This window comes from Nuphar pumila, chromosome 12 (assembly GCF_984573655.1).
Source record: "Nuphar pumila chromosome 12, dmNupPumi1.hap1.1, whole genome shotgun sequence".
Taxonomy (NCBI): domain Eukaryota; kingdom Viridiplantae; phylum Streptophyta; class Magnoliopsida; order Nymphaeales; family Nymphaeaceae; genus Nuphar; species Nuphar pumila.
This window is the reverse complement of record NC_143260.1, coordinates 103,387,147-103,414,274: the sequence shown is the minus strand read 5'-3', so window position 1 is coordinate 103,414,274 and position 27,128 is coordinate 103,387,147. Positions and strand designations below refer to the sequence as shown.

At 40.8% G+C, this 27,128-nt stretch overlaps 2 protein-coding genes across 3 annotated transcripts in view; one reads left to right on the top strand and one right to left on the bottom strand.

Moving 5' to 3' along the window:
• The first annotated feature begins 1,205 nt into the window (after positions 1–1,205).
• Positions 1,206–7,493, top strand: LOC149821404 (serine/threonine-protein kinase ATG1c-like). Of its 2 annotated transcripts, none has more exons than XM_089982884.1 (13): positions 1,206–1,627; positions 2,563–2,680; positions 2,798–2,856; positions 2,983–3,047; positions 3,579–3,672; positions 3,757–3,837; positions 3,927–4,035; positions 4,783–4,855; positions 4,926–5,293; positions 5,391–5,746; positions 6,002–6,293; positions 6,428–6,498; positions 7,022–7,493. In XM_089982884.1, the coding sequence occupies exons 1-13, from the start codon at positions 1,391–1,393 to the stop codon at positions 7,256–7,258; spliced, it is 2,160 nt and encodes a 719-aa protein (XP_089839010.1). In that variant the 5' UTR covers positions 1,206–1,390; the 3' UTR covers positions 7,259–7,493. The 2 variants fall into 2 exon arrangements, with proteins under 2 accessions (XP_089839010.1, XP_089839009.1); XM_089982883.1 differs by having other exon boundaries at positions 4,920–5,293.
• Positions 7,494–9,379: 1,886 nt separating this feature from the next.
• Positions 9,380–27,128, bottom strand: part of LOC149821403 (protein NEDD1-like) — a 38,796-nt gene continuing 21,047 nt past the window's right edge. The window contains exons 2-5 of the mRNA XM_089983677.1: positions 24,677–25,246; positions 10,332–10,985; positions 10,024–10,203; positions 9,380–9,811 (exon numbers count right to left, since the gene is read on the bottom strand). Coding sequence (XP_089839803.1) covers positions 9,704–9,811; positions 10,024–10,203; positions 10,332–10,985; positions 24,677–25,246 — 1,512 coding nt within the window. The 3' untranslated portion in view covers positions 9,380–9,703. The remainder of the gene's footprint in view (positions 9,812–10,023; positions 10,204–10,331; positions 10,986–24,676; positions 25,247–27,128) is intronic.

Below are 27,128 nucleotides of genomic sequence, written 5' to 3'. Positions count from 1 at the left end.
ATTAAATTCACCATTTAAATCATTCTATTAAATAATGTAAATATATATGAGTGGTTTAAAGAAAACCACCTCATTTATTAATAATTTACAAAAAAACTGCCAAAATTTGGGCATTTTAAAAGTAAGGATGGCAGTGGAATAGGGCGGATGCATTTGACAAGGTTTACACCCTTACCCCGTTTCAAAAATTTGCCCTTCATCCTTGCACCCGTTTTGATTTTAACCTCTATCAACGGTCCATTCTTCATTTCATGTCCACAATTCCCAATCTCTGCTCCACCCCTGGTTAGAGGAAGGAGATGAGATAAATAGGAATTTGCATGACTTATCAAAGGAAGAAAATGAAGAAGAGCTAAGAGATTTAAGAAAGAGTTTTAAGTTAGGATTATATATATATATAAGATTTTATAATATGTATAAGAATATAATAGTAACTTTTTTAACATAAATTAAAGACAGAGTAAGGCGAGGTAGGGTGGAGCGGAGGCAAGAGTAAGTCCATCCCCACCTCCATCCCACACAAGATTTTATCCTCCATCTCTGGTTTATTTTCCGTTTCATGTCCTTCATCCTCAATACAAATGAGACGAGGCGGGCTCGTTTCCCAAGTCTACTACCATCTCTATTTGAGAATACCATATTTTTTATATTAATGCAATAAAAGAACACTTTTTTGCAGTACCTTTTATATTTTTATATTTTTAATTATACTGGTGTATATCATGTATATACTTCCTCTATTTATCTATAACTTGTAAAGATTTTCCAAAAACTGACATCACTATATTTTTCTTGCCAATTTTTTTTTTCAAAAATAAGATTTGTGGCATTGCTTATTACATTCAATTGCCTATAGTTTATCTTAATGCATTTCAAGCCCAAGGTATAAAATGGTATCTTATCCTAATACATTTTAAGCCTTAGGTATAAAATAATATGTTTGTTCTTTTTAATATAGCCACTCAACTTATCTCATCTTACGCTTTTTTATTAAACAAAATAACAATGAGGGAATTTTAATCACTTCGGTTGGCTAAACAAAAGTAAATTGAATGCTTTTATGACCAAGTGTACCGTTAAAACATAAATTCGAAAAATAGACGGCTAAATGTAATACCAATAACTTTAGGTGTCTTTCTGTAAATAATACTAAAATAAAATGAAAATAAAATAAATTAATAAACCCATCCGCCCTTCTCACCTCCTCCGCTTCTCCTCCTCCAAATCTTTTCCTGAAAATTCCATCCTTGTCCCATTCTATCCGTTCCTCTCAAATCTTTTTCTGAAATACCATCCTTGCCTCCCCCTCTCTCTCTCTCTCCTTCTTCTTCTTCCTCTGCATTTGGGGAGGGAAAATTAGGGATTTTTGGGGGGTGGAGGAAGGGGAAGGATGGGTAGCAACAAGGGTAGGGTTATCGGCGACTACAGAGTGTGCGAGCAGGTGGGGTGCGGGTCTTTCTCGGTGGTGTGGCGAGCGACGCACAGGATCAGCGGCTCGGAGTTCGCCATCAAGGAGATCCAGATGCAGAGGCTCACCAGGAAGCTCCAGGAGAGCCTCCTCTCCGAGATCGTCATCCTCCGCAAGATCAACCACCCCAACATCATCCGCCTCCACGACATCATCGAGGTGAATTTCGAAACACCCGACTCTTCCCCGCCCTTCCCTTCCTTTCTCCGATCGACCATCTTTTTCTTTCTTTGTTTTCGATTCGTGGGTGGTGAATTTTGTGGGTTCTGATGTGTTTGGGAATTAGGGTTCGGTTTTTCCTTGTTGGTGGTTTGAATTGGGGAAGATGGGTGTCCCTTCTTTGCTCTTAAATTTTGTATTTTTGTGTGTATGTGTGATCTTATGAGCTGTTTGCTCGCAAATATGCGGGAACGTTATTCTTGAAGAATATGAATTTGGCGGATTGGGCTGGATTTTAATTAAGTCTATGCTGAAAAAAATAAGATTATTGCATACTTTGGGTTCCGTCTGCTGTCATGTTGAGAAGAGTCCTCAGTTTGGATTGGTTTGTGGGTGTGTGTCTTTCTTGAAGCTTTTTTTGAATTATGTATCGCATTGGAATCTTTTGTTCAAGTTTTTTTTTTGGTTTCGTGGGATGCATGAAACTTTGAATTAGAAAAGTTTTAGCTTTTGTAAGGGTTTTATTTTCCTCTTCATTGAAATTTAACCATTGCATTTTGCATGGTATATGTTTTCGTGTTGTTGAAAAAAAAAGAAATATTCATTCTGATCTTGTTGCTCAACTTTTTTTTCTGTTTTCCTGTTTGCTTCATTCTACTATGAACTTATTTACGTTTATTTGGATATTCCCATATTTTTCTAGAAATGTTATATAAAAAAAAGGAATTTTCGGGCTCATTAACCCTTGCTCGTTAGTTGAAAACTGTTGCTAGCAGTTGCTTCCATGGGTTAAGAACATTTTTTAGTATGCCGTGCCATATCTTAATTATTGGTATCTGAATTGAAGTTTTTAAGATGGCATGGTTCAAATACATATGTGGACATCAAGTTTTCTTTATTTGAGTGCATGTTTTGACCTTTTTTTTCTTTTGAAGGCCCCAGGAAAAATACACTTAGTATTGGAATACTGCAGAGGAGGAGATCTTTCAATGTATATACAGAATCATGGAAAAGTTCCAGAGGCAGCAGCAAAGCACTTCATGCGGCAACTTGGTATGTTTAGCTGGTAAATAAAGTTACAAAAATCTAGCTGGTTCTTTTTATCTCTATCTCATGGTTATGATTTTCACTCAGTTGAGTTCTACTTGATATTGTGTTTTTGTTTTACAGCTGCTGGGTTGAATATCCTCCGTGAAAACAATATTATTCATCGTGATCTTAAGCCTCAGGTTGGTTGTGATGTTTTACTTATTCTATGGCTCGTGACTTGATCAATCATGCGCATTATGTTACTAAAATGCTTTTTCAAGTATAATTATTGGTTAATTTGTAGTTGTTGAAACCATTGGATGCAGAATCTTCTCCTCTCTTCTAATGATAATCGTGCTGTTTTGAAGATAGCTGATTTTGGATTTGCAAGGTGAGTTTTAATGATATGTATAGTTTTATTTTCTTTGTTCAATATGCAAACTAGGCTTGGTGGAACTTCTCACAAGAACAATGAGGAATTCTTGATTGGGTTTTGCTAGTGACAGTTGTATAACTGTATTAACTATTCTTAGTTGATCTAGCAATGCTGTTGATATTTCTAAATCCTGTTTGTGCTATTCTCATGGACATATATACCTTGTGCTCTCATGATTTTTGGTATACCATTTTCAATTTGACTATAGTGAACATGTGGTATTGAGAAAGCTACTATTTGGCTCAAATTTACCTGTGTAAACTTTAAAATTCCATTTTTGACTGCATCCTTTTCATCGGTTGTGATTTGATTTTGAATAGTTCCTTAAGCTCAATATATTCTGCCACAACGAATTTATCTGTTATTTCTTTTGAAATAGTTCATGATTTACATAGTTTTATTCTTATGAATAAGATGGTTCTTGGTGCCCAATATATACATGATACATCTTCATCGAGTGTGAACCTGTTGTGATAAATTTGGCAGGCCTTTACAACCTCGAGATCTGGCTGAAACTTTATGTGGTTCCCCCCTTTACATGGCTCCAGAAATAATGCAACTCCACAAGTATGACGCAAAGGTGCTAGTTGCCTCTTGCTGTAGAGAATACCCATGTGTGCTGTCTTCTAGAATCTGTTTTTTATATGTCTTGATGTCTGTGCAGGCAGATCTTTGGAGTGTTGGCACTATTCTGTTTCAGCTTGTAACAGGGAAGACCCCCTTTTCTGGGAATAATCAGGAGCAGGTACGAATTCCATATAATATAGAAACATAACAAGAAACTACATTCACTATAGCTAACAGTCATGCTTTCACTTCCTCATGTTGATACAGTTGCTGCGGAATATACTTAGATCAAATGGCTTGCGGTTTCCTCCAGATTTTAGGAACTTTAGTTCTGGTTGTGTGGATTTATGCCAAAAGTTGCTCCGCTGTAATCCAGGTATACGTTTTTTTTATTACTTTGCGGAGGCTGCATATAAATCTCTCTCTAGTGTAATCTAAAACATAGATGTAGAAGTATGTTTCTTCCTCTTATTTACTGATAATTTATGATGAGACCATCCTTGCAACAATTGAGTGACATATCCAAGTGGGTGGTTCACGCTGCACGGTGCATGTGAATTGTGCATATGTACTAGCGGTTGGCTGCATACATTCCTTAATCATGTAGATTTATAGTTGTAGTTTGCTTTGCTGATGTTTATTGCAAATTGATATATTCAGCCATTTCTGGTACAAGTAAATTTCCTTGATATATACACTACTGTTCTTTTAAAACATTTCCGGTGAAGATGCTAGCTGTCTTATAATTGGATTGTGTATCAAGACCATAAGATTTTGGTACATGGAACCTTGTTTCCTTAAACATGGGAACCTTTTTATATTAGGTCATTGTTAAATTGATTGACGATGGTTAAGCTGTACAGATATCTCGTGTCTTTTTCATGTTACTATGGCAACACTTGCATGTTATATTTTTTGTCAGATGCCTATTAGATACTATAGAGTACAGACTCTTAGCTTATAACTTTTGTGTCAGAAAACTGTTACCCCAAGTATCAAACATGCCATTTCAGCTATACAGTAAACTATTTGAGTTTTATTTTAAGATTCTAAGAATCTAAAGTTGTTTGTCTTAACTTCGTAGTGTGATCCTAATCAATGCTACACCTTTTTTTATCACCAGTTGAGCGCTTAACTTTTGAGGAGTTCTTTAACCATCAATTTATTTCTGAGCACCTTTCAGAGGGGTCCTTGAGGTAAATAAAAATTTATCGTCATTCATCATGATGTTGGGAATTGCTTGATTCCGATTTCATATAGTTACAGGACAATACCCAGAACAAGATATTATTCCGGAAGCAGTCCTGCAAGACTTACTGATTTGAGCTCACAGGAGGATTGTCTGCCTTTCCTTTTGGATGATGAATCTAGTGGACCTGATGCAAGCCCATCCTTCCAGTCAAAAAGAATATATGCAGAGTCAATTCCTTTTGGATTTCCTCTTGATGAAAGAATTGGGAACACAGCTGCTACTAGTGCTTCTATTGACACAGATATCTGTTCTAGGAACAGGAAATCTGTTTACAAGCCTGAATGTGCTGATTCCAGGCATAATTGTCTAAGACCTTCAGATGTAGCATTTAGGGAATCTCCAACGGTTACAGAACCAATGACAATGAAGGTGCCCTCCCGAGGTGCAAAGCTTACCTTGTTATCAAATCTTATTTCTCTCTGAGCTTGAAACCTGTATTTGATATTTTCTTTTTTAATCCCATTTTCTATATTCTGCAGTATTGGATTCAATGGAGTTAATTGACCAGGACTATGTCCTTGTCTCTGGTCCACCTGTTGAAGTTTCATCTTCAATGGGTAGTGTATCTCTGGGGGCTAACTTGCCTTGCAAATCTGGGAGTTCACCAAGAACATCTATAAAGGGTACTCCATCAAGTTCACCGATGCTAATACCTGGTATGGTGATCAGTAATACGTGTGGTAGTCTTGGCAGCAATAGCTCTGCACCATCTGGGACTTCACTAGGATCAGTAGACATTGGAGATGTTTCGGAGCAGCCAGCTACTGATTGTCTAACACGGATTAGATCATTGCAGCAATGTGCATCTGCTATCAGTGAGATAGTGAGTGAGAGGGTAAAACTTCTTGTCTAGAATTTTCCTCCATAAGTAAGCCATCATTATTCATGATCATTGAGAATGAATGCATGAATGGCATCCAAGATTTTAATCTTCTGGGAATTATGATACATCCGCAACTTTGTCAGAAGCGAGAAGCAGTTGAACTTTGTTCCTAGTTCTAGTTTAGACCTCTATTGTGCTAATTCTGCTTCTTTACACTTTCTACTCTGATTTGCATGTGCTTACCTAATATTGTGAACTTGTGCTCAGATAGACTGTGGCAAGAACTTGGAGGCTTTCTCTGTTCAGTTGGTAATACTTGCCATTTGGAAGCAAGCATTACATATTTGCCATGCTCAAGCTGCATCTGCAATTGAATCGAACCCATCCCAAGAAACTACAGTAAGGAAAGAATCCATGATGATGCATAGCGTGGATGTTCTGGATGGCCCTGGTGCCACTACATTTAGAGAACAAGTTGCTGGCTCCCAGATTGAGAAAGATTTTCTTCTTGAAGTTGGACGAGCAGAAGAACTTGCTCATGATCTTGGTCCAGTCGATGGTATGTTCATAAGTTTATCCAAATACATGAAATAGTCGAATAATAGGCTGTAAAAAGAACCTTGAAAATCTGTAGTGATGCAAGATTCTGTTTTTTCGTATCTGTCAAATTGACATAATAAAACTTGAACACAGGAAGCACAGAGATGCCAGATGCAGTGGAGATCATTTTCCAATTTGCTCTTGCATTGGGACGCCACGGTGGTGTATGTACTCGAACTTTTATTTTATTCTCTGGTTTCGAAATTGTGATCAGATCGCAGCCTAAATCTGTAGTGTTTGTTGATAATCTGTATACTTGGTTATTCAGTGGTTTTTGTTGGTGGGTGCATTATTTCATATATGGGTACTGTGAATAAATATTTAATTTTTTCACAGGTTCCTAAATGGTGTGATTTGAAAGGGCTTATTATTCAAAATAGTTGCGCTTTAAATGATAACAATCATCTGGCAATTGAAATGAGCCTTTAAACTGGTGAACAAAAATTTTGCTTTTTGGTCAGCGTTCAGTGTTGAATTTGCACAGTAATAGGTTGTTTTTGCTGCTTTAACTTTTAAAAACTTTTAATGTCATGGCTTGGTGACCCCACTGAAGTAGCTTGACTTGATCTGGTGCTCATTGATTTCAAGGCTGCGCTAGTTTTTCATACGTAGAAACACATGTTCTGTTTAGTCTCCTTTGGCCTAAAGAGGCTGAACCTGATTGTGGGTGATCCACTTGGCATGCAGGTTGACGAGTTGATGGGTAACATGGGCAGTGCTGTATGCCACTACGCGAAGGCAGTCCACCTCTTCTTCTTTCTTCTGGTGGAGGCGCCATCGCTTATTCTAAACCCCCAGTTCTCTCTCACAAACACCGATCGCATGCGTCTGCGTAACTACATTGATATCTTGAACAATCGGAAAGGTCAATCCAGATCCCTGAGGATGGCCCTTCTCAACTGCGGGGAGCAGACAAGCCTCTGATGGAGATCCAGATTTTCAGAGTCTGATTGCCATTTCTTTCTCTTGTAAATTTGCATTATTTGTACATTTGATTTTTTTTGGAGCTTGATGAATTACCGTGGGGAAGAAAAAGGTCTGATATATTCCCTTAATGTAATGAAGGTGGTTTTAGGGTGGGTGTGGGTTTAGTTCTTACTCGGTTATTGTATAAACATTTGTTTCAATTGCAGGAAATTTTCGTTGATGTGCCGCAAAATGTGTTTTTTTCAAAAGTCCTTGTCTTCGGCGTGGCATTCCAAACCCATTATCTCCATCTTAGACCTCCTAATTGCAAACGTGGTAGAGAGAGAGAGAGAGAGAGAGAGAGAGAGAGAGAGAGAGAGAGAGAGAGAGACTATCATTTCCATTTCCCCTTTCCTCTTATGTCATTATCTATGGTGCAGTTTCTTTCGTGTGGGACATAATCTTGCATCAGTTAGCCTAGTTTGGTTGATTAATGAATATGGGTCCTACATTAGTAGTTGCACTAGTCTTTTTTGCACCCAACCCAAAGACCTGATTGTGCTGGCTCAGCCTGTCATACCTCTGGTCGTCCTGCCAGCAGCGTAGAACTCTGAGGCTAGGACCCCTGCCCTCAGGGCCTATGCTATGCATTGGCTTGCGCAGAGAGGCGACTCCCCATGAGAATCAAACCTTGACTGCCCATCTAGCAGCCAAGGCCTGACTCCACTACGCCAACCCCCCTTGGGACTAGTTGCATTAGTCAGGTAGCAAGTCTCAGGCTTTTGGGGAAATTCCAGTTAGTTTAGTTGTTTACTTAGATAGAGACAAATACCTCATATAAAACAAGGGGTCATTTTCTTTTTGACAGGCAAGCTGGGGCTAAGCAGACCCCTACCAGTTATTATTCAACGTACCATTGGGTTTTGAACCTGCAACGTTCCACCACAAGGAGACGTGCACATACCGCTCCTACCAACGACAGGGAGCCCCCGTTGGTACACAAGGGGTCATATTTGCTAGTCATTTGAAGGTACAAATGCTTTGCTTTTTTTATTGTTTTTCATGAAACTAACCTTACATTTGTGATCCATATGTTTTTCTTAATGGGAATCAGCCCTTACGTAATCTGATTACTAGGGCTGGGAAACAAGCCAACCCACTCGTGTCTCTGCTTATGTTCAACTCGTAAAATTGGCTTAGGAAGCTGAATATGAACAATAGGTACTCTGCTTGGCTCGACTCGGTTAGGTAGTAAGAAATATATTTTATATGTATTTTATTATAATCTTATTTCTTCCAGCTCTAAAACAATGCATTTTTCTGTAAACAAGCTCATTTAACACAATTAGTTATGAGCTCCGGCTTTGTTCACCACAACGATCCAAGCTTGATTAAGCTCGTCTCGTCTAACTCTTTTTATCAGCCTTAGTGATTACAACATGCACCCAGTTTATTATAAGGCTTAAAAAATCAACAGCCTACAATGATTCCAGGTCACAAAATCATGTTTTTGGTCAAAGAAATACAATTCAAAAGTTGACTATAAAAAAAATACATTTCAAAAGTTGATCCCTATTTTTTGAGCATGGTGAATCCATGTATAAAGTTGGATTGGATCAAAACAACCTCAATCAATGGTGATCCAGGGGCATTTGTACGTACAGACGTTTGTAACAAACATTTTTCCTTTTAATGACGTTAATTTTTTAATAGAACTTTATTCAATTGCTGTAAATACAAATCTTTGCCTAGAAAAGTTTATATGATTCAGTGCAAACATTTCTTCTTTAAACAAGTCTGAGAACATGTGAATGCGACTTCTCAAAAAGATAATAAAAATAATCATCTTTCTCATGAAATCACGCACACGGAAACTTCCTTTGACTGGGATCAGATGTACTACATAACTAGACAACGCTTTCTTTTTCTTGCAGGAATATCATTATCCAAGCAGGAAGAAAAAACAAACCTCAAAAATTCCATCATTTGAGCATTATAAGGATTCTGATAAGAAATCTCATGAAAACATGTGAAAACGCTTTCCCATGAACTCTCAGTTGCTTACATTGCTTCTTCGACATCCTTTTTCTCCTTCCAAGCAAGAATTCAAGATTCGAGCGGTTCAATACCTTTGATTTTTTTATTTCTTCACAGAGATTTAGTGATCCACATATGAACATAACATGCTAGAAGAGACGAGCAGAGAAAAAAAAAATCTGCTCAAAGAGGTAATAGGCCTGAACAACTTCTAGATCTAGACAACAAAATTTACAGCCAATGCAAACGGAATATAGCAATAGTACATTAAATACAGACACGGAAACCGTTTCAGATGCAATGGTATCTTCCAACTGAATCCTTCATTCTTGTTATCTTTGATTACCATCCTTATTGATTGAAGAGCATTTGATATTTTTATCTACATCCAGGGAAATCTAACAAAATCTGCTCATCACCGAACCATCAAAGCAACTGGCGTAGCTGCTGGTTTTCTATCTGAAGGATCTCTAACTTCTTCATAATCTCCACTTGATTTTCCAGAACAGTGTTTATCTGGGTGGTCATTTTCGTCTGTGAAAAACAGCACAAAATTCCCAACCAAATTAATCGGGCATAGTGGACCCCATTAACGATACTCTCATGTATCGTTTCATGGCCAAGTAAACCCATTAGTGCCACTTTTGGGCAGCATCATTGTTGAATAATTCTAAACCATTTGAAAAATGAGAAAAGACAATGAAAAAGAAAAATAAGAATGAAGCCTAGCAATCTGGAATACAGACCTCTAGCATATGAAATTGACGCAGCAGCTCGATATGAAGGTTCCTCACATCTTCGTGGTTAGCCCTATTCAGAGATCCAAGAGTTTCTTCAATAGCACGCTGGACAAGCTGAAGGGTAAACGAGGGCATACCATGTTCGTCAACCGAACACAGACTCTTCGGCAAATGTGGTTGTCCACCCTGTTCCAGAGGTTCATAGATTATTAAAAACTACTCCAGAGTAATCATCAAAATGAAGCTAGAGTACCACAACTTGGCAGCAAGTGTGTGTGTGTGAGAGAGAGAGAGAGAGCGAGAGAGAGAGCAACATTTGCTGTCACAAGGACATTCCCAACACCAGTGGTGCTTGCTGTTGCAGAAACACTCCCTGCAGCCATGGTAGCCTTGGAGAACAAACTATTCACGAGCTCTTCCCTTGTTTCTGTTCCTGTCTTCTTCAGTTTGGGTGAAGACACAGAAGTAGTTCCATCACCAGAAGAACGACTAGCAGCTATTCTTTCAAGATACGACTGTTTCCTAAGGAGGTTCAATGATCCAGGAAACTCATAATTTGCTTGTCCTGGTATTGTTTTGCCAAGAGTTGGTGTCACAGAGGAACTAAGACTGAGACCAGATGATGGTAACTCCGAAGCCACGGGAGGTATCGCATGACTGGAAATATCTTTTCCCTGAGGTTGAAAGGCTTTAGAGCTTGTGATCGGTATGGAGCCCATAGCAGGTAGGTTGACTGAAAATGGTTCCTGTAAACCTTGGTAGATGGTAGACAACTTTCCTCCAGATGCAGAAGACACAGGTGGTAGGATGTAGGATGAAGCAACATCTTGTCGACGATGATGGGTGAGCACATCAGATAATGCATCTGCACCCCAATCTTCAGGAGGAGTTGCAGAATGGGATTGATCACTATTTAAAGTTGCTAAAGGTGTGGCACTTGATTGTGATGATGTACCTTGAGTATCTTCCTGCGATAAGTATATTAATTAGAGAATTTACACTAGAACATGTCATGGCTACCATCTAGATATTGGCAAGCATTGACGGCAGGAACATGCAGAACCACCATAGAGAATTTAGATGTCAAAGAAATGCACCGCATATTGCACAATGGATGGTAAATTTTAACTGGAATAAGACTCATTCCTTGCATGTAGAAAAAAAAACTATTTAAGATGCAGTCCTATGTGTCAAAAGTCCATCTTCACAGGGCATGATAGATATATAATTTGGAACAAAACATTACTTGCCAAAATAAGAAAATAATTTTCTTATTAAAGAAAGTTATGTGTGTGTGTGAGTGTGTGTTAGAAATAGTAATATGTTGCCTCGGAGAGGCTCTTCCATAAAATATTGCAGTTTGTTATATCAATTGGATTAAACGTGTATGTACTATTGCTTTTATAAACAGTGAAGCAAACATAACCAGTTCCATGTTAATCCAAATTGTGTAACCTATGCCTGCTTAATAGTATACTCTTCCATCTGTTGATGGATGTTCTATGGCTTATTCTGACGTCTATCATCTTTCACTTTCTTAGATGGCATGATGAAATTTGTCCAATTCAAACACAAGGTAATTCACATACTTCAATTATCAACTTCTTTTACTCGCTTAGTGGCATTGATGCCTCGTTTCATCCTAACTACCATCCACTAAGGATAACCGAGTCTAACAAATGATATACAAACAATAGGAAGCAAATTGTGCCTTCACCTACATCAAAATGAGTGGGGACAATGACACCTTTAAGTCAGAAAGTGAAAGCTGCAAATATTTTGTCATGGTTCCAGGGATTCAAAATCAAGACATTAGACCTAAACCAACCCCAGGATTTTGAACATGAAACTTTGGATTTCAAGTTTGATTCAGATTTCAATCCCTTGATGGCTGACAAATTTTAAACATTTTGAGATGAACTCAGAAAAATGAAATTGAATCACGAAAAACTATTCAATTATCTAAAATCCTAACAGAATAAGACATAAAACTACACATTAAGAAGCAAAGCTGTTCAGGATGGTGCCTGAAGGTATTATAAAATAATACAAACATCTAAGAAAGGATAGATGCACAAGTCTCCTTGTTCGTTCGGGTTTGAAGCATCGCTGAAGACCACTTCTTAGTGAAATCCTATTAACTCTGCTTGATTTCACTTGAAAGATTTAATAGGTTTGATGATACTATTGCCTCGTAGACTAACTGCACTTACCCTCTATGCTACGCCTAAGAAACTTGCACTCTCCACCAAGGAGCAAGGATGCACCAATCAGTTGTTGAACTTGACCAATGAAAGGACATTAGAAAAGAGTGGGAAACATTAAAGTCTTTGCTGTGAACTAAGACAATTAAGAGGTCAGACATCTGATGTTCATTCGTAATGTTCCAATTGCAGAAATAATCCAAATGGTACAAGGAGCACCATCCAGGCATTTGCCAATGAGTACCTATGAAGACCAAAAAAACATCAAGCATGTTCCCAGCGGCACAATGAGTTATGTGTGCCAATAGAAACTAGAAAAGTCCCTCACTCAATTTTGCAGTGCCTTGCATGGCATATGGCACAAGCAAGCTTGTTCACCAATGGCCAACATCTAGGAAATAAGCTTTTTCCATTATTATCTAGGATATAACTTGATAAAGTGGTTTTGGGCCCTGTTATGATTGTTTTGACAATATTGCATACCATAAGTATACGCTGATAGGACTATACATTTTTATTTTTGTCACATTGCAGCGCACATTGGTTTTGCACATTCTTTTGTATGCAGAAGGCTCCCAGTATCATACAATTGATTTTTCTCCCTTAAGGTTGTGCTTTAAAGTTCTGCAAAAACCTTGAGGCACACTATTCTTTTCGGAATTGCTACAGTGAATTAGCCTTGCTGGGGATAGTCTTATTAAACATTGTTGTAGCAGGACTTGTGTTAGCCCTCAATTTGGCATCAAAATATACAAGGTTGAGTCTCAACAAAGGAATTTTCTCAAAATGTCATGTTACGACTTTAATCAAAAGTAACACTAAGAAGAGAACCCTCAATCCTATAAGCAAACTAATTAAGCACTTCATTACTGGTCATATGTGAGAAATAACTACCACTAATTAACCAAATTGAAACATGATATCTAAATGATAAGTTGACACAGCCACCCTTTACTGATGCAGCTCTAAACAAAGTTCATGGCCAAATGAACTCGCTTATCATTTCTTCTGCTGTCATACCTAGAACACAGGATACTTTTAAGCTTGATGTTATACATTACTGTCAAACCAAACTTATGATGATTTAGACTGCAAATATCATATTAAATCTGCAAACTTTCACAGAAGAGTTCCACTCTTTCCAAGTGTTTCTCAACTCAAGATGCAATTCTGATCTCCAACTCAAGAGTCATGACTTATCCACAAAGAAATAGCAAGAGAAAGAGTAAATGTATATGGTATCTATTTATCTAAGTACCAGCAACTGCTTCAAATCGCACTTTAATTTTTTCTACCAGAACGGGCTTTGATCTTGCAAAGCCATGCACATTATTTACTGGGTTCTGGCTACCCAGATTATGTTATTATTTAGTATTTACCTCTTTGATAATGTATTCAATCCAACTAGAAATAGCACATTCACCATCCATATGGTCAGGCTCTAGTAAAATAATGAATTTACAAAAAGGATTGGCAGTGAAAAGTTTAATTAAGATGCCAATAAAACAATTTAAGTCATAAATATATGTAGGCATCAAACAAATTATATTTTCATCTTCCTTAGTTAAAATTAAACACGTGCTAATACAAATAAATGGCTAAAGCTAATAAATAACCTTTTATACCATTTGAACATGAAGAAAAAAATGGTAGACAAGATTAACCCAAGATCGCCATGTCCCATTTTCAACCATCAGAGAGAGAAAGAGTTGGTTTGAATTCTATTTACCCAAAATTGTCATCATAATGATCATAATACTTGGGAAGGGATTACTGAACTTTTGACCAAAAAACAGGGAAGAGGGTAGATAGATGAGAGGAGCAGAAGACATGTCTTTTAATAATGATTAATCTGGTTAGGTACATTAGTATGAACTCCTAAGTAGTCAAAAGTGCTAGTCGGCGCCAGCGCCCTAAAAGGCCTAGTCGGTGCCTAGGCGGGACTACCCAGCCTGGTTGTGACCAAAAAAAGAAAAAAATAAATAAACAATTGCAATAAATTCTTAAAATAATATAAAATACATATTTAACATAGTTCCTAAACAACTAAAACTTAAAAAATATATGAATAAATCTAAACAATTAAAACATAATTACATCTGTAACATTCAATTTCATCTAAACAAATATTTTTTTAGCTGCATCAACTAGAGAAGCACAAAAAATAAAATTATTTTAAATAAATATATAAAAACATAAAAATAAGAAAAAATACTTAAAAACTTAAATATTTCAAAATACTCAAACAAAGCATGATTATAATGCTTTAAATAGTGTAAGAACAAATGTAAAATACCATCCTTGATGCCCCTCCCCCAACCTAGGTACTTTCCTAAGCACCTAGGTGCAAGGCGCTCCTAGACAGTAGACTCGTGCCCAGGCAGGATTTTAACTACATAGATGAACTCTCTAGAAACTCCGCCTGTGTATAACTGTTTAGTTATACACTGCCGGTCCCAAGCCCGGATAAAGAAGGAGGGTTGCGGTAGGCCAATGACAGATAGCATAAAAACTTAGTCACACCCTATGAATATGAACCAATATGAGAATTTCGTTGGGGCGTTCCCTACTGAGTGGCGCGTTGTACTCTATAGGCCCGAAGGCAGTGATAAATGGGCAAGGGTTGCTAGGTCGTCGCCCAAAAGCGATGCGTCACACCGACGCCCAGGTGTGGTGTCAAATAGGCAAGGGTTCCCTCACTTTGTTGGACGGGTGGGGGTAAAGAAGTTAGTCCAAGACCATAAAATTAGGTTAGCCACTTGGAACATAGGGTCTTTAACTGGTAAGTTGGTAGAGTTAGTAGATGTTATGTGTAGGAGAAAGATTGATATTTTATGTCTACAAGAGACCAAATGGGTAGGTGAGAAAGCAAAAGTGATAGAACCTTGAGGATATGATGCAATCCACGTCGGAGGAGGAATGAAAACAGAAGCCCACCGTGAATCGGTGTGGCCCAAACTCTTTATTATTCTCAATAAGTTTCAATAATCAATGGGGAAAACAACCAATAGTAAAGGAATGAAGGAAACAGAATGCAAGTAACAAGGAATAAGCAAAAAAAGAACAGAAAGAAATGACGGCTGAAGCTTTTCAAAACAATCTCCCCCACGCAACCCTAGGCGTGGGCCTTTTAAAGGCTATTTACTGGACCCGGGTCGCGGCTCCAAACTTGGATCCGAACCGCGATCCGGGTCAACTTCCATCTGCTGCTGGTTCTGTGACGTGCGAACTCCACCACGCCTGGAGTAGGTGCGCAGGGGTACCTCCCTGCGTCGCGGCTCCGTACCTGCAAGGGGGTCATACACGTGAAGTCGTTCATCTGTCCTTTGTGGCGGATCGGGTGGCACGATAGGCCCAATCGGGTCCTGCCCTGTATCATTCTCCCCTGGTTAGGAAGAAGTCGGCTCTGACGACTTGTTGTTGCCACAGTAAGCATATAGATCAGCCACGTTGAAAATAGGGAAAATATGCCAATCATCGGGCAGCTCAAGGAGGTAGGCATTCAAACCCAATCGCTGAAGGATCCTAAAAGGGCCATAATTCTTAGGACTTAATTTGCTATAGGTGCCTACAGGAAAACGCTCTGGACGCAGATACACCCAAACGAGTTGACCGACCTGGAAGTGGACATCACGACGACCCTGATCTACAAAAGCTTTGTAGGCCTCGTAGCTTTCGACAAGTTTGGCACAGACTTGTCTGTTAATGTCACACATATATTCGACGGCATCAAAAGCATCCGGAGCTGAAAGATCTGACAGAGGGGCTAGGTCAACGACATGGGTGGGTGACCGACCATACACTACTTGGAACGGAGATTTACCAATAGAACGGTTAATGGAATTGTTATATGCGAACTCGGCTTGGGGCAATATGAGGTCCCAAGTTTTGACATTTTCCCCCACTAGGCTCCGTAACAAATTTCCTAAGGTGCGGTTCACAACTTTGGTTTGGCCATCGGTCTGGGGGTGATACGCACTACTGAACTGAAGCTTAGTCTTCAACAGGGCCGATAACGATTTCCAAAACTGACTCATAAAACGCGTGTCACGATCAGAAGTGATTGTGTGGGGGTAGGCCATGGAAGCGGGCAACGTCCTTGAAATAATAGGACGCGACTAAAGAGGCATCGGTGGTTCGCTTACACGGGACAAAGATAGCCATTTTGGAGAACCGGTCAACAACGACTAAAATTGAATCAAAACCACGTGGTGTTCTGGGGAGGCCCACGATAAAATCCATGGATACGTGCTCCCACGGCCGTTCAGGAATGGATAACGGAGTATACAGACCACTATTCTGACGATGACCCTTGGACACTTGACACACATGACACCCTTGGATGAACCTGACAACATCTTTGCGCATTTTGGGCCAAAAGTATCGTTCATCTAACAAAGCGAACGTCTTATCATGCCCGAAATGCCCTGCTAACCCTCCTTCATGTAATTCAGAAATCAACTGAAGCCTAAGGGAGAAATCGGGCACACATAATTTGTTCCCACGGAAGAGGTGACCATTATGAATACAAAAACGGGGGTCGAGGGTGCGATCTGAAGAGATGCACTCTTCCCAGACTTGGTGAAAATCAGGGTCCGTCGGGTATAATTCCTTGCATTGTTCGAAACCAATGACCTGCACTGACATAGTCATCAAAAGGTTGTTCTTCCTACTAAGAGCGCCAGCCACCTTGTTCAGGGTACCAGATTGATGGCGAAGCGAAAAGGTGTACTCTTGCAAGAAGCTGACCCACTTGGCATGACGAGCACACAACTTCTTTTGACTATTCAGATACTTTAATGCTTCATGGTCCGTGTACAAGACAAATTCCTTATAAATGAGATAATGTCTCCAATAACGAAGGGCTTGTACCACGGCATAAAACTCAACATCGTAAGTGGAATACTGGCACCTGGCCTGAGTTAGCTTCTCACTAAAGAAGGCAACGGGTCTACGATTCTGACTCAAGACTGCGCCAATCCCCACTTTGGAGGCATCGCACTCAACCTCAAAGACTGTACTAAAATCAGGGAGGGCTAAGACAGGAGCACTGGTCATTTTTTCTTTGATGATCGTAAAAGCTTTTCCAACCGCGGGCGTCCAATGAAAGCTAGTACTCTTTAGGCACTCCGTGATGGGGGCCATGAAGGTGCTAAAATTTCTCACGAAACGTCGGTAAAAAGTGGCTAACCCGTGGAAGCTACGGATCTCTCCTATAGTCTTGGGGGTAGGCCAATCGACAATCGCGCGGACTTTTGCAGGGTCGGCCTTGACTCCATCGGATGACACAATAAAACCTAAGAACACGACACTGGACGTCATAAACTCACACTTTTTTGCATTGGCATACAATTTTTCCTTCCTCAAAATTTCTAAGACTTGACGCAGGTGACTCAAATGATCGGACAATGACGAACTATAAATCAAAATATCGTCAAAGTAGACAACAACAAACTTCCCAATACACGGACGCAGGACTTGGGTCATCATGTTCATGAAGGTACTTGGGGCATTAGATAATCCAAACGGCATGACTAACCACTCGTACAATCCATCACGTGTCTTGAATGCCGTTTTCCACTCATCCCCTTCCCGTATATGAATCTGGTGATACCCGCTTTTTAAATCTATTTTAGAGAAAATGAAGGCACCAGATAACATATCAAACATATCGTCCAAACGGGGAATGGGAAAACGGTATTTGACTGTGATGTGATTGATCACGCGACTATCCACACACATGCGCATGGACCCATCTTTCTTAGGAGTGAGTAAGGCGGGTACTGCACAAGGGCTAACACTCTCGCGAATGAAACCCTTTTGCAGTAATTCCTGAACCTGTCTTAATAACTCGGTATGCTCAGAGGGGTTCATGCGATATGCGGGAAGGTTGGGTAGACTCGACCCTGACACAAAGTCAATGGCATGCTGGACTACCCTTGTCGAAGGTAATCCATCAGGTAGGTCATCCGACATAATGTCGCGGAACTCCTCTAAAAGAGGGGCAACGTCCGCGGGAATGGACACTGACGAACTCATCACGAGCTTTGCCACCAGGGCATAACAATAGCCATCTTCCTGACAATGGTTCAAGAAAAGCCGGTACGAGAGGCCTGCTAGTCTGGGGACTCGCTCAGGTTTGTCCACTCTGGGAAAGCCAGTCTCCTTCATAGGTAGAAGGACTATCTTATGGCCATTAAAGATAAAAGAGTAGTGTTCTTGCGGCCATCGTGAGTTGTTTGATAATCAAACTGCCAAAGACGTCCGAAAAGGATGTGACACGCGTGCATAGGGGCTACATCACACCACACCTCATCGTGGTAGTGTTCCCCCATGGAAAACCGGACTAGGCATCGCTGAGTGATGGAAACCTCGTTTCCTTTCTTGAACCAGGCCATCTTATAGGGTTGGGACAACTTCTCGGTGTTGAGTTTCAAGGTAGAAACCACACTCTCAGACACCATGTTCTCGCATGCTCCGGTGTCAATGATAACATCACAAGCGTGACCCTCACAGTTGCACCGGGTCCGAAAAATGTTATTCGTTAACCATTTGGATGGGGCCGATTCTCGGGGTGTGGTCAACACATGACGGATGGACAACAAACTTTCGACGTTACCGTCGAACTCTATAACTTCCATCTCATCCTCGTCTTCAACTAATGACTTGGTGTCACTATCACTCTCACTCACAGATGCGGACTCTACAATTCCTTCAACAAGATGTGTGTTCTTGCTCATGGTGGGACACTTAGACGCGACATGCCCTAACTCCTGACATCTAAAATAACGAAGGGTCGACTCACTAGGTTTGGCTTTGGACCGGGTGTGGAAAGCTGGGCCTGACTGGCCAGGTTTGCTAAAGTCTGCTCTAGGCTTTGAATCACTAGGGGAGCTTGCTCCCCTGGTTGAGAAACCCGACTTAGGTCGACTGGTGGGTTCACTACGGGAAGTCCTATATTCTTGCCTCCTTTTCAGCTTGTCCTTGATGTTCATGGCGTAACTGTTGGCCTGATCTAATGTCTCAATTGTGACACAACTAAAATCATCAGAGATAGCAGAACAGAGACCCGAAATGTACCTCGTGACCTGCTGACGGGTTGTTTCCTCGATCTGCACACGCAGGGAAAGACGATGGAACTCCGCAGTGTACTCTGCTACAGTTCGGGAGCCGTGACGCAGGGTCAGATATTCCTTGTAGGCTCGCTCGGCGTGATCCGAAGGCACGAATTTTGACTGCATCAATCTTTGCATTTCCTCCCATGACTGTACGCGCTCTAATCCCTGCCGCTCTCTCGATCGTTGTAGCTCCACCCATCATGTCTGTGCTAGGCCTCTCAATCGAGTAGACACTAGAGAGACACGACGATGTTCAGTGACGGTGTGATAGTCGAAGAAGAACTGCACGACATAAGACCAGTCGAAGAACTGCTCCGCATCGAATCGCCCCGCAAACTCCGGAAGATCCAGTTTCACCCCGTAAGTGGAGGAGTGTTTTGGTGCTCTCTGTTGTCGCGACACCACCATTCCTGCAGGATGCTCGTTCCAGAAAATGTCGTCGTCCCATACTGCTTCATTGTCCGTAGTGCGGTACTGCGCGTCGGGATGCTGGTGCTGTCGAACTCTACCGATGAGGGGTCGGCGGTCAGGGCGCGCCGGTTCCTGCTGACATTGCCTCGGTCTGGCTTGCCCATGGGCAGGCACCATCTGCGGCCGGTATTGGGGTACTGGGATGACGGGAAGTCCAAGGTAGGGTGGAGGGTTCGGGTGGGGTTCGGGTTCTTGGCGGGTAGGGTTGGTATAATATGGTTGTGGGTTAGGAGTATGGTGTTGGGTCGGATGCTGTATTGGGTTCTGGGTCAGGGTTGGGTGGACAGGTGGGTTTGGGTACAGGGCCTGGTGGGTATATTGATGGGTTGACTTGCCCGATGGGATATGGATCGGCCCGTTCCTACACTACTCGTCGGACCCAGATATGGATGGGTTGGATCAAGGTTCGAGTTGTGGGGATAAGAGGCTTGGTTTGAACTCGATCCCCGATCCATAAGATTATGGGTCTGGTTTTGACCCGGCTCAAATCCAAACTGGAGCTCCGTCCGGGTCCGATATGGGTTTGGGTCAACATGGGGTCTACTTTGAGGGTCAAAATTAATGGGTTGGTTCTGGTTCGGGGCTGCCCGCGAACCGGAACCAACTAGGTAGGCTGGGTAAGGGGGGTCTAGACCCAGACCCGCTCCCTGAGACCCAACGGCTGGTCCCAGCGAAACAGGCCTGTGCCCTGCTGTAGCGAACACTGGGCTGGACCCTCTTGGGTCTGGTCCAACCAAATAGGTTTGGCTCGCTCCCGCTCGTAGAGGTGCAATCTCGGAGCCTCCCCGTGCGGGATCGGGAGGGAGAGATGAATCTCTCCGAATTCGGGCAAACGAACCCGGGTCTGCGGCAGGGCCCAGCGTGACGCTGGGGCCCTGCCGACCCAGCTCCAACTGCAGCGCACCTTGCATGACGCCCTGCCATGAACCAGGGCCTGCAAATGGGCCCAGCGCAAGGCTGGGGCCCTGCAGGCTTGGGTCGACCTGCGGCATAGCCACAGGTACACATGACCACGAACCCAGACCTGCAGGTGGACCCAGCGTACTGTTGGGGTCCTGCAGGCTCGGCCCCACCTGCGATCCCAACACAGGAGCACGCTGTTTGGGGTGAGGGACCATTACCAGGGAGTTATTGCTCATCGGAGCTCCCTGGTGCTGCTGAAAGATGCCCAGATCAAGGGTGATGGCTGTCGCCGGCAGGAACGCAGTGACGCGACCCTGCTGGAGTTGCGTCGGCTGCTGGGGTTCGGCAATGCTGGGAATCAAACCTGCGGTTGCGCCATCGACGAGGTCTGCGCCCGGTATTGCGCACGGCTCTTTGGGCGATTCGAGTGTTGTTACGCGGTCCTCAAACCCATCCATCCTCTTCGATAGGCCCGCGATATCCCTACTCATTCGCAGCATATTCTCCTGGATTTTCGTCAACACGTCCATTACGCGCAGTAAGGGATCTTCGCTGCCAGCCTCCTCACGCTCTTCGCCTCGTGCCGGATCGGTCCCCGCTTCAAGAGTCATCTCGCTGATGAAGGTGGACGTCGGAGCTCTGATACCACTTTGATGCAGTCCACGTCGGAGGAGGAATGAAAATAGAAGCCCACCGTGAATCGGTGTGGCCCAAACTCTTTATTTTTCTCAATAAGTTTCAATAATCAATGGGGAAAACAACCAATAGTAAATGAATGAAGGAAACAGAATGCAAGTAACAAGGAATAAGCAAAAAAAGAACACAAAGAAATGACGGTTGAAGCTTTTCAAAACAATCTCCCCCACGCAACCCTAGGCATGGGCCTTTTAAAGGCTATTTACTGGACCCGGGTCGCGGGTCCAGACTTGGATCCGAACTACGATCCGGGTCAACTTCCATCTGTTGCTTGTTTTGTGACGTGCGAACTCCACCACGCCTGGAGTAGGTGCACAGGGGTACCTCCCTACGTCGCGGCTCCGTACCTGCAAGGGGGGTCATACACGTGAAGCCGCTTATCTGTCCTTTGTGGCGGATCGGGTGGCACGATGGGCCCAATCGGGTCCTGCCCTGCATCAAGATATAAGAATCGTGATAATGAGAATTTAGAGAAGTATATGATAGCAAAGAAGGAAGCTAAAAAAGTAGTTCGAAACACGAGAGAAAAGGTATATAAGGAGGTTTAAGACAAGTTGGATACCAAAGAGGGCGAAAAGGATATTTATAGGCTTGCAAAGATGAGAGATAGGAAATCGAGGGATCTGGGTATGGTTAGATGTATCAAAGATGAAACGCAAAGGGTTTTAGTCAAAGATGAGGAGATTAAGGAGAGATGGAAAGATTATTTTGATAAGTTATTTAATTGAAGTCATGCTCAGGATCTTGGAGACTTCTCCATTCTTTTCATGAGATGAATCGTGACTTCATGCGCAAGATTCAAAAAAAAAAGAAATTGCAGAGCCTTTGAAGAAAATGAAATCAAGAAGGGCAGTTGGCCCAGATGGTATACCTATCGAGGCTTGAAAATGATTGGGTGAGAAAGGTTTAGAATGGTTGACAAATTTTTTTAACAAAATTTGGCGGACAAATAAGATGTCTAATGAGTGGAGGAAGAGTACTTTGGTGCCTCTACATAAGAATAAAGGTGATATACAAGATTGCACAAACTATCGTGGTATAAAACTCATGAGTCATACTATGAAACTTTGGGAGAGGGTGATTGAGTATAGGTTGAGGAAGGTTGTCATGATATCGGGGAATCAATTTTGTTTTATGCCTGAAAGATCAACTATGGAAGTTATACATCTTCTTAGACAACTTATTGAGAGATATAGAGAGAGGAACAAAGATTTGCATATGGTTTTTATTGATTTGGAGAAGGCATACGATAGAGTACCTAGGGATGTTCTCTAGTGGACAATGATGAAGAAAGGTGTTTCTCTCAAGTACATTAGTATAATTAAAGATATGTACGAAGGAGTAGTAACCAATGTTGGGTTACATCAAGGATATGCATTAAGCCTTTCCTATTTGCTATAGTGATGGATGAGCTTACGAGATCAATTCAAGAAAATGTGTTGTGGTGTATGTTGTTTGCTGGTGATATTGTTTTGATTGATGAGTCTAGAGTTGGGGTTAATGCTAAGTTAAATTATGGAAACAGACATTGGAAGCAAGAGCAATGAAGTAGTGATGGGAGTGTAGTGAAGCTTGGTGAGCAAGAAATACCGGTGGATAACTGTTTCAAATATTTGGGATCTATCATTCATAAGTATGGAGAAATTGATGGAGATGTAAATCATAGGATAAAGGTTGGGTGGATGAAATGGAAAAGTGCAACTGGAGTGTTGTGCGATCGTAGAATGCCATTGCGGTTGAAGGAAAAATTTTATAGGACGACAATTAGGCCCGCTTTACTATATGGTACGGAATGTTGGGCTGCCAAGAGACATCATATTCAAAAAATGAGTGTAGCTGAGATGCGTATGCTGAGATGGATGTGTGGAAATACAATAAAAGATAAGATTCGAAACGAGGAGATATGTAAGAAGGTAGGCATTGCATCCATTGAAGATAAGATGAGAGAGAATCATTTACGGTGGTTTGGACATATTCGGCGAAGGCCTAATGATGCTCCAGTTAGAAGGATGAAGAAATGGGAAAATATATTAGTTAAAAGAGGTCGGGGTAGGCCTACGAAGACATGGATGGAGATGATAGGAAAGGATCTGAATGCTTTGAACCTCACCGAGGACATGGCATTGGATAAAAATGATTGGAGGAGAAGGATTCATGTGGAAGACCCAGAATGATTTTCTTTTTTGGTTCATATTGCCGACCCCAATTGTTTTGGGATGAAGGCGTAGTTGTTGTTGTTGTTTGTTGTTGTTGTAGATGGACTCTCTAGAGACAAAATTTAAAAGTCCTTGACATGTCTTTTAAAGTGTCATGTCACTTTGACAAAAGTTATATAAAGAAAATAATTTTTTGTCCTGTATACACCTACTGCCCTTAGAAATTGTGTAGATTGGATTATAAGCATAGCCAGACATCTTGCTCTCAGAATTTTCTTGGCAAGGTAAACTCTCGCAACAAATTGATATTTATTGTTTCAAGGAAGATAGCAGAAACATCTTTGTACATTTTTTATTGAAAATATATAAGAACATAAAACATGTAAACATTAAAAAATGAAAAGTATAAAAATCACAATAAAATTATGACATATTGGAAATGGGCAAGGTTTCGAAAATCGCATGCTAATATCAGGATTTTCACAGCCTGTGAAAATAATACAAAAAGATCGCAAGATCTTTCACAATCCCAGCAATATTTGTGAAACTGCTTCTAAGTTGTCTCAATTACATTTTGAAAAGCATATTGAGCAGTATTAAAGGTCATGACTAATTTGGTATATTCACAATAGTTGGCCACGAAAAGAACTTTATAGGATATGCAAAAATCTAAGACTTAGCATAGAGAATAAACTGAGCTGCAATTTCTAACACAACTAGACTATATGGCTAAAACCAGCAGCATCCAACTGTTGAAAGAAACTTGTGTCAGGCAGGAATCTGGACCAAGTCACCCATCATGGCCAGCAGTTAAAAGAAAAAAGAAAAAAGAAAAAAGAAAAAAAAAATCCTATTACTGAAACTATGGGTGAGAATGACAGGATGCTGCAACTCATTATAAGACAGGCATCCAAAGCATAACACATTAAATTGAGTAGGTGTAAGCTCAGTCTACGCAGAGACTGATAGGATCACCATCTTATCAGAAATTATTTACTTTTACTATCTAATGGCGCTGTTGATTAAGAAAACTTAAAAATGAAAAATCTACAGTTATTTGAAATTTGTAACGATGCAGATGCATATTTATAACGGGAAAAACTTTGCATACTTGTCTGGATGAGGAATCCGACTTCACGTCCAATACAGGATGTATATCAACCACATCCTCGATGTAAGCAAATTGCTTGGAAGATGCAGAGGATAGCAGTGATGATTTCTTATCATTCAGTATATAATCATTTCTTGCTTCATCACGGTCATCACGCCAGTTGGAAAGTGATGGTGTGATCGGCTGAACATCCACAAGAGGAGAAAAAACTTCCATATCATCCTTAAAATTATAATCAGTCCGTACTGCCTGTAACCTTGATAAAGCTCCACCTGCCCATGGATTCCTCAGTGGAGTCTCTTCCACTGTTGAAGAAAATGAGACAGCTGCAATTACTCCACTGCTAACAGGTAGAGAAGAAGAATCAGAACCAGAAGCTGAACGTCCAAAATTGCGCGAACCAACAAGCCCTGCAGCCGAAGGAAGAGAAGATGAAGACAAAGAAGGAAGTGGATCTGGCATGAGAATTGAATCGTCTCCACAATCTCCCAAAAGAGCAGTCTCAAGGGTACAACTGCTTTCATTTACCACAATCGGTTTAGATCTCTGCCAGCACAAACTTGTAATAGCCTGATGAAAAACTGAAACTTTAGTGAATAACAAAAAGAATGTCATGAGTAATGAAGTGTAACCCAACAATCCAGTGTTTCATAACAAGAAAAGCAAAACCATCAAAGATGATAACAATATTGAGACAAGCCTCTCACAAGAGATGGTATCTTAAATACATTCATGAAAATGCTGGTTCAAAAAGATAAAGCCATATCCCTAGTCAACTACAACCAATCACCAAGTTACATGAATTCGCATATCAACATTCAGGAAAAAAATAAGCTTGCTGCAAAATGATTATTCTTATTGAGAGAATTTCTATCAGTATATAAAATAAAAAAGTTGTCATGACGATCTTACATCAGTGACCACAGCTACATTTTTTTGCAGAGAAAGGTATGCATGTGGTTAACAACTGTCTTCTAACATTTATACAAATATCAAATAGACGTAGTATGATGTGTAATGAATCAGAGCCTTCACTTACCAACAAAGTGCTCACCAAAAATCAAAATGGACAAGAACAAAAGTGGCCACAAAGGGATCACTCACAAAACCCACAATGGGCACACACAAGAAGGCTCACAAAATGTAAAAAATATAATTTTTATAAAGGCCACAAATATGCAAGAATGCATATTCACAATGAGGGGGTGCACCCCCTTTTATATACAATACATAACGTCCAATGGCTACAACTCAACACTATGCTGACTAGTCAAAATTAATACAAAAAAAGGGAAAAAACAACAACAACAACAACAACAACAACAACAACAACTACGCCTTCATCCCAAAACAATTGGGGTCAGCGATATGAACCAAAAAAGAAATTCATTTTGGGTCTTCCACATGAATCCTTTTCCTCCAATCATTTTTATCCAATGCCATGTCCTCGGTGAGGTTCAAAGCATTCATATCCTTTCCTATCATCTCCATCTAAGTCTTCCTAGGCCTACCCCGACCTCTTTTAACTAAAATATTTTCCCATTTCTCCAACCTTCTAACTGGAGCATCATTAGGCCTTCGCCGAATATGTCCAAACCACCGTAAACGATTCTCTCGCATCTTATTTTCAATGGGTGCAACACCTACCTTCTTACGTATCTCCTCATTCTGAATCTTATCTTTTATTGTATTTTCACACATCCATTTAAGAATCCGCATCTCAGCTACACTCATTTTTTGAATATGATGTCTCTTGGTAGCCCAACATTCCGTACCATATAGTAAAGCAGGGCTAATAGTCGTCCTATAAAACTTTCCCTTCAACCGCAATGACATTCTACGATCGCACAGCACTCCAGTTGCACTTTTCCATTTCATCCACCCAACCTTTATCCTATGATTTACATCTCCATCAATTTGTCCATATTTTTGAATGATGGATGCCAAATATTTGAAATAATCATTCACCGGTATTTCTTGCTCACCAAGCTTCACTACACACCCATCACTACTTCGTTGCTTACTAAACCAACATTCCATATATTCAGTCTTACTCTTACTCAACTTAAAACCTCTAGCTTCCAATGTATGTCTCCATAATTCTAATTTAGCATTAACCCCAGCTCTAGACTCATCAATCAAAACAATATCATCAGCAAACAACATACACCACGGTACATTTTCTTGAATTGATCTCGTAAGCTCATCCATCACTATCGCAAATAGGAAAGGGCTTAAAGCAGATCCTTGATGTAACCCAACCGTTATCGGAAAATTGGTTGTCACCCCTTCACAAGTGCGGACATTGGTTACTACTCCTTCATACATATCTCTAATTATACTAATGTACTTGAGAGAAACACCTTTCTTCATCATTGTCCACCAGAGAACGTCCCTAGGTACTCTATCGTATGCCTTCTCTAAATCAATAAAAACCATATGCAAATCTTTG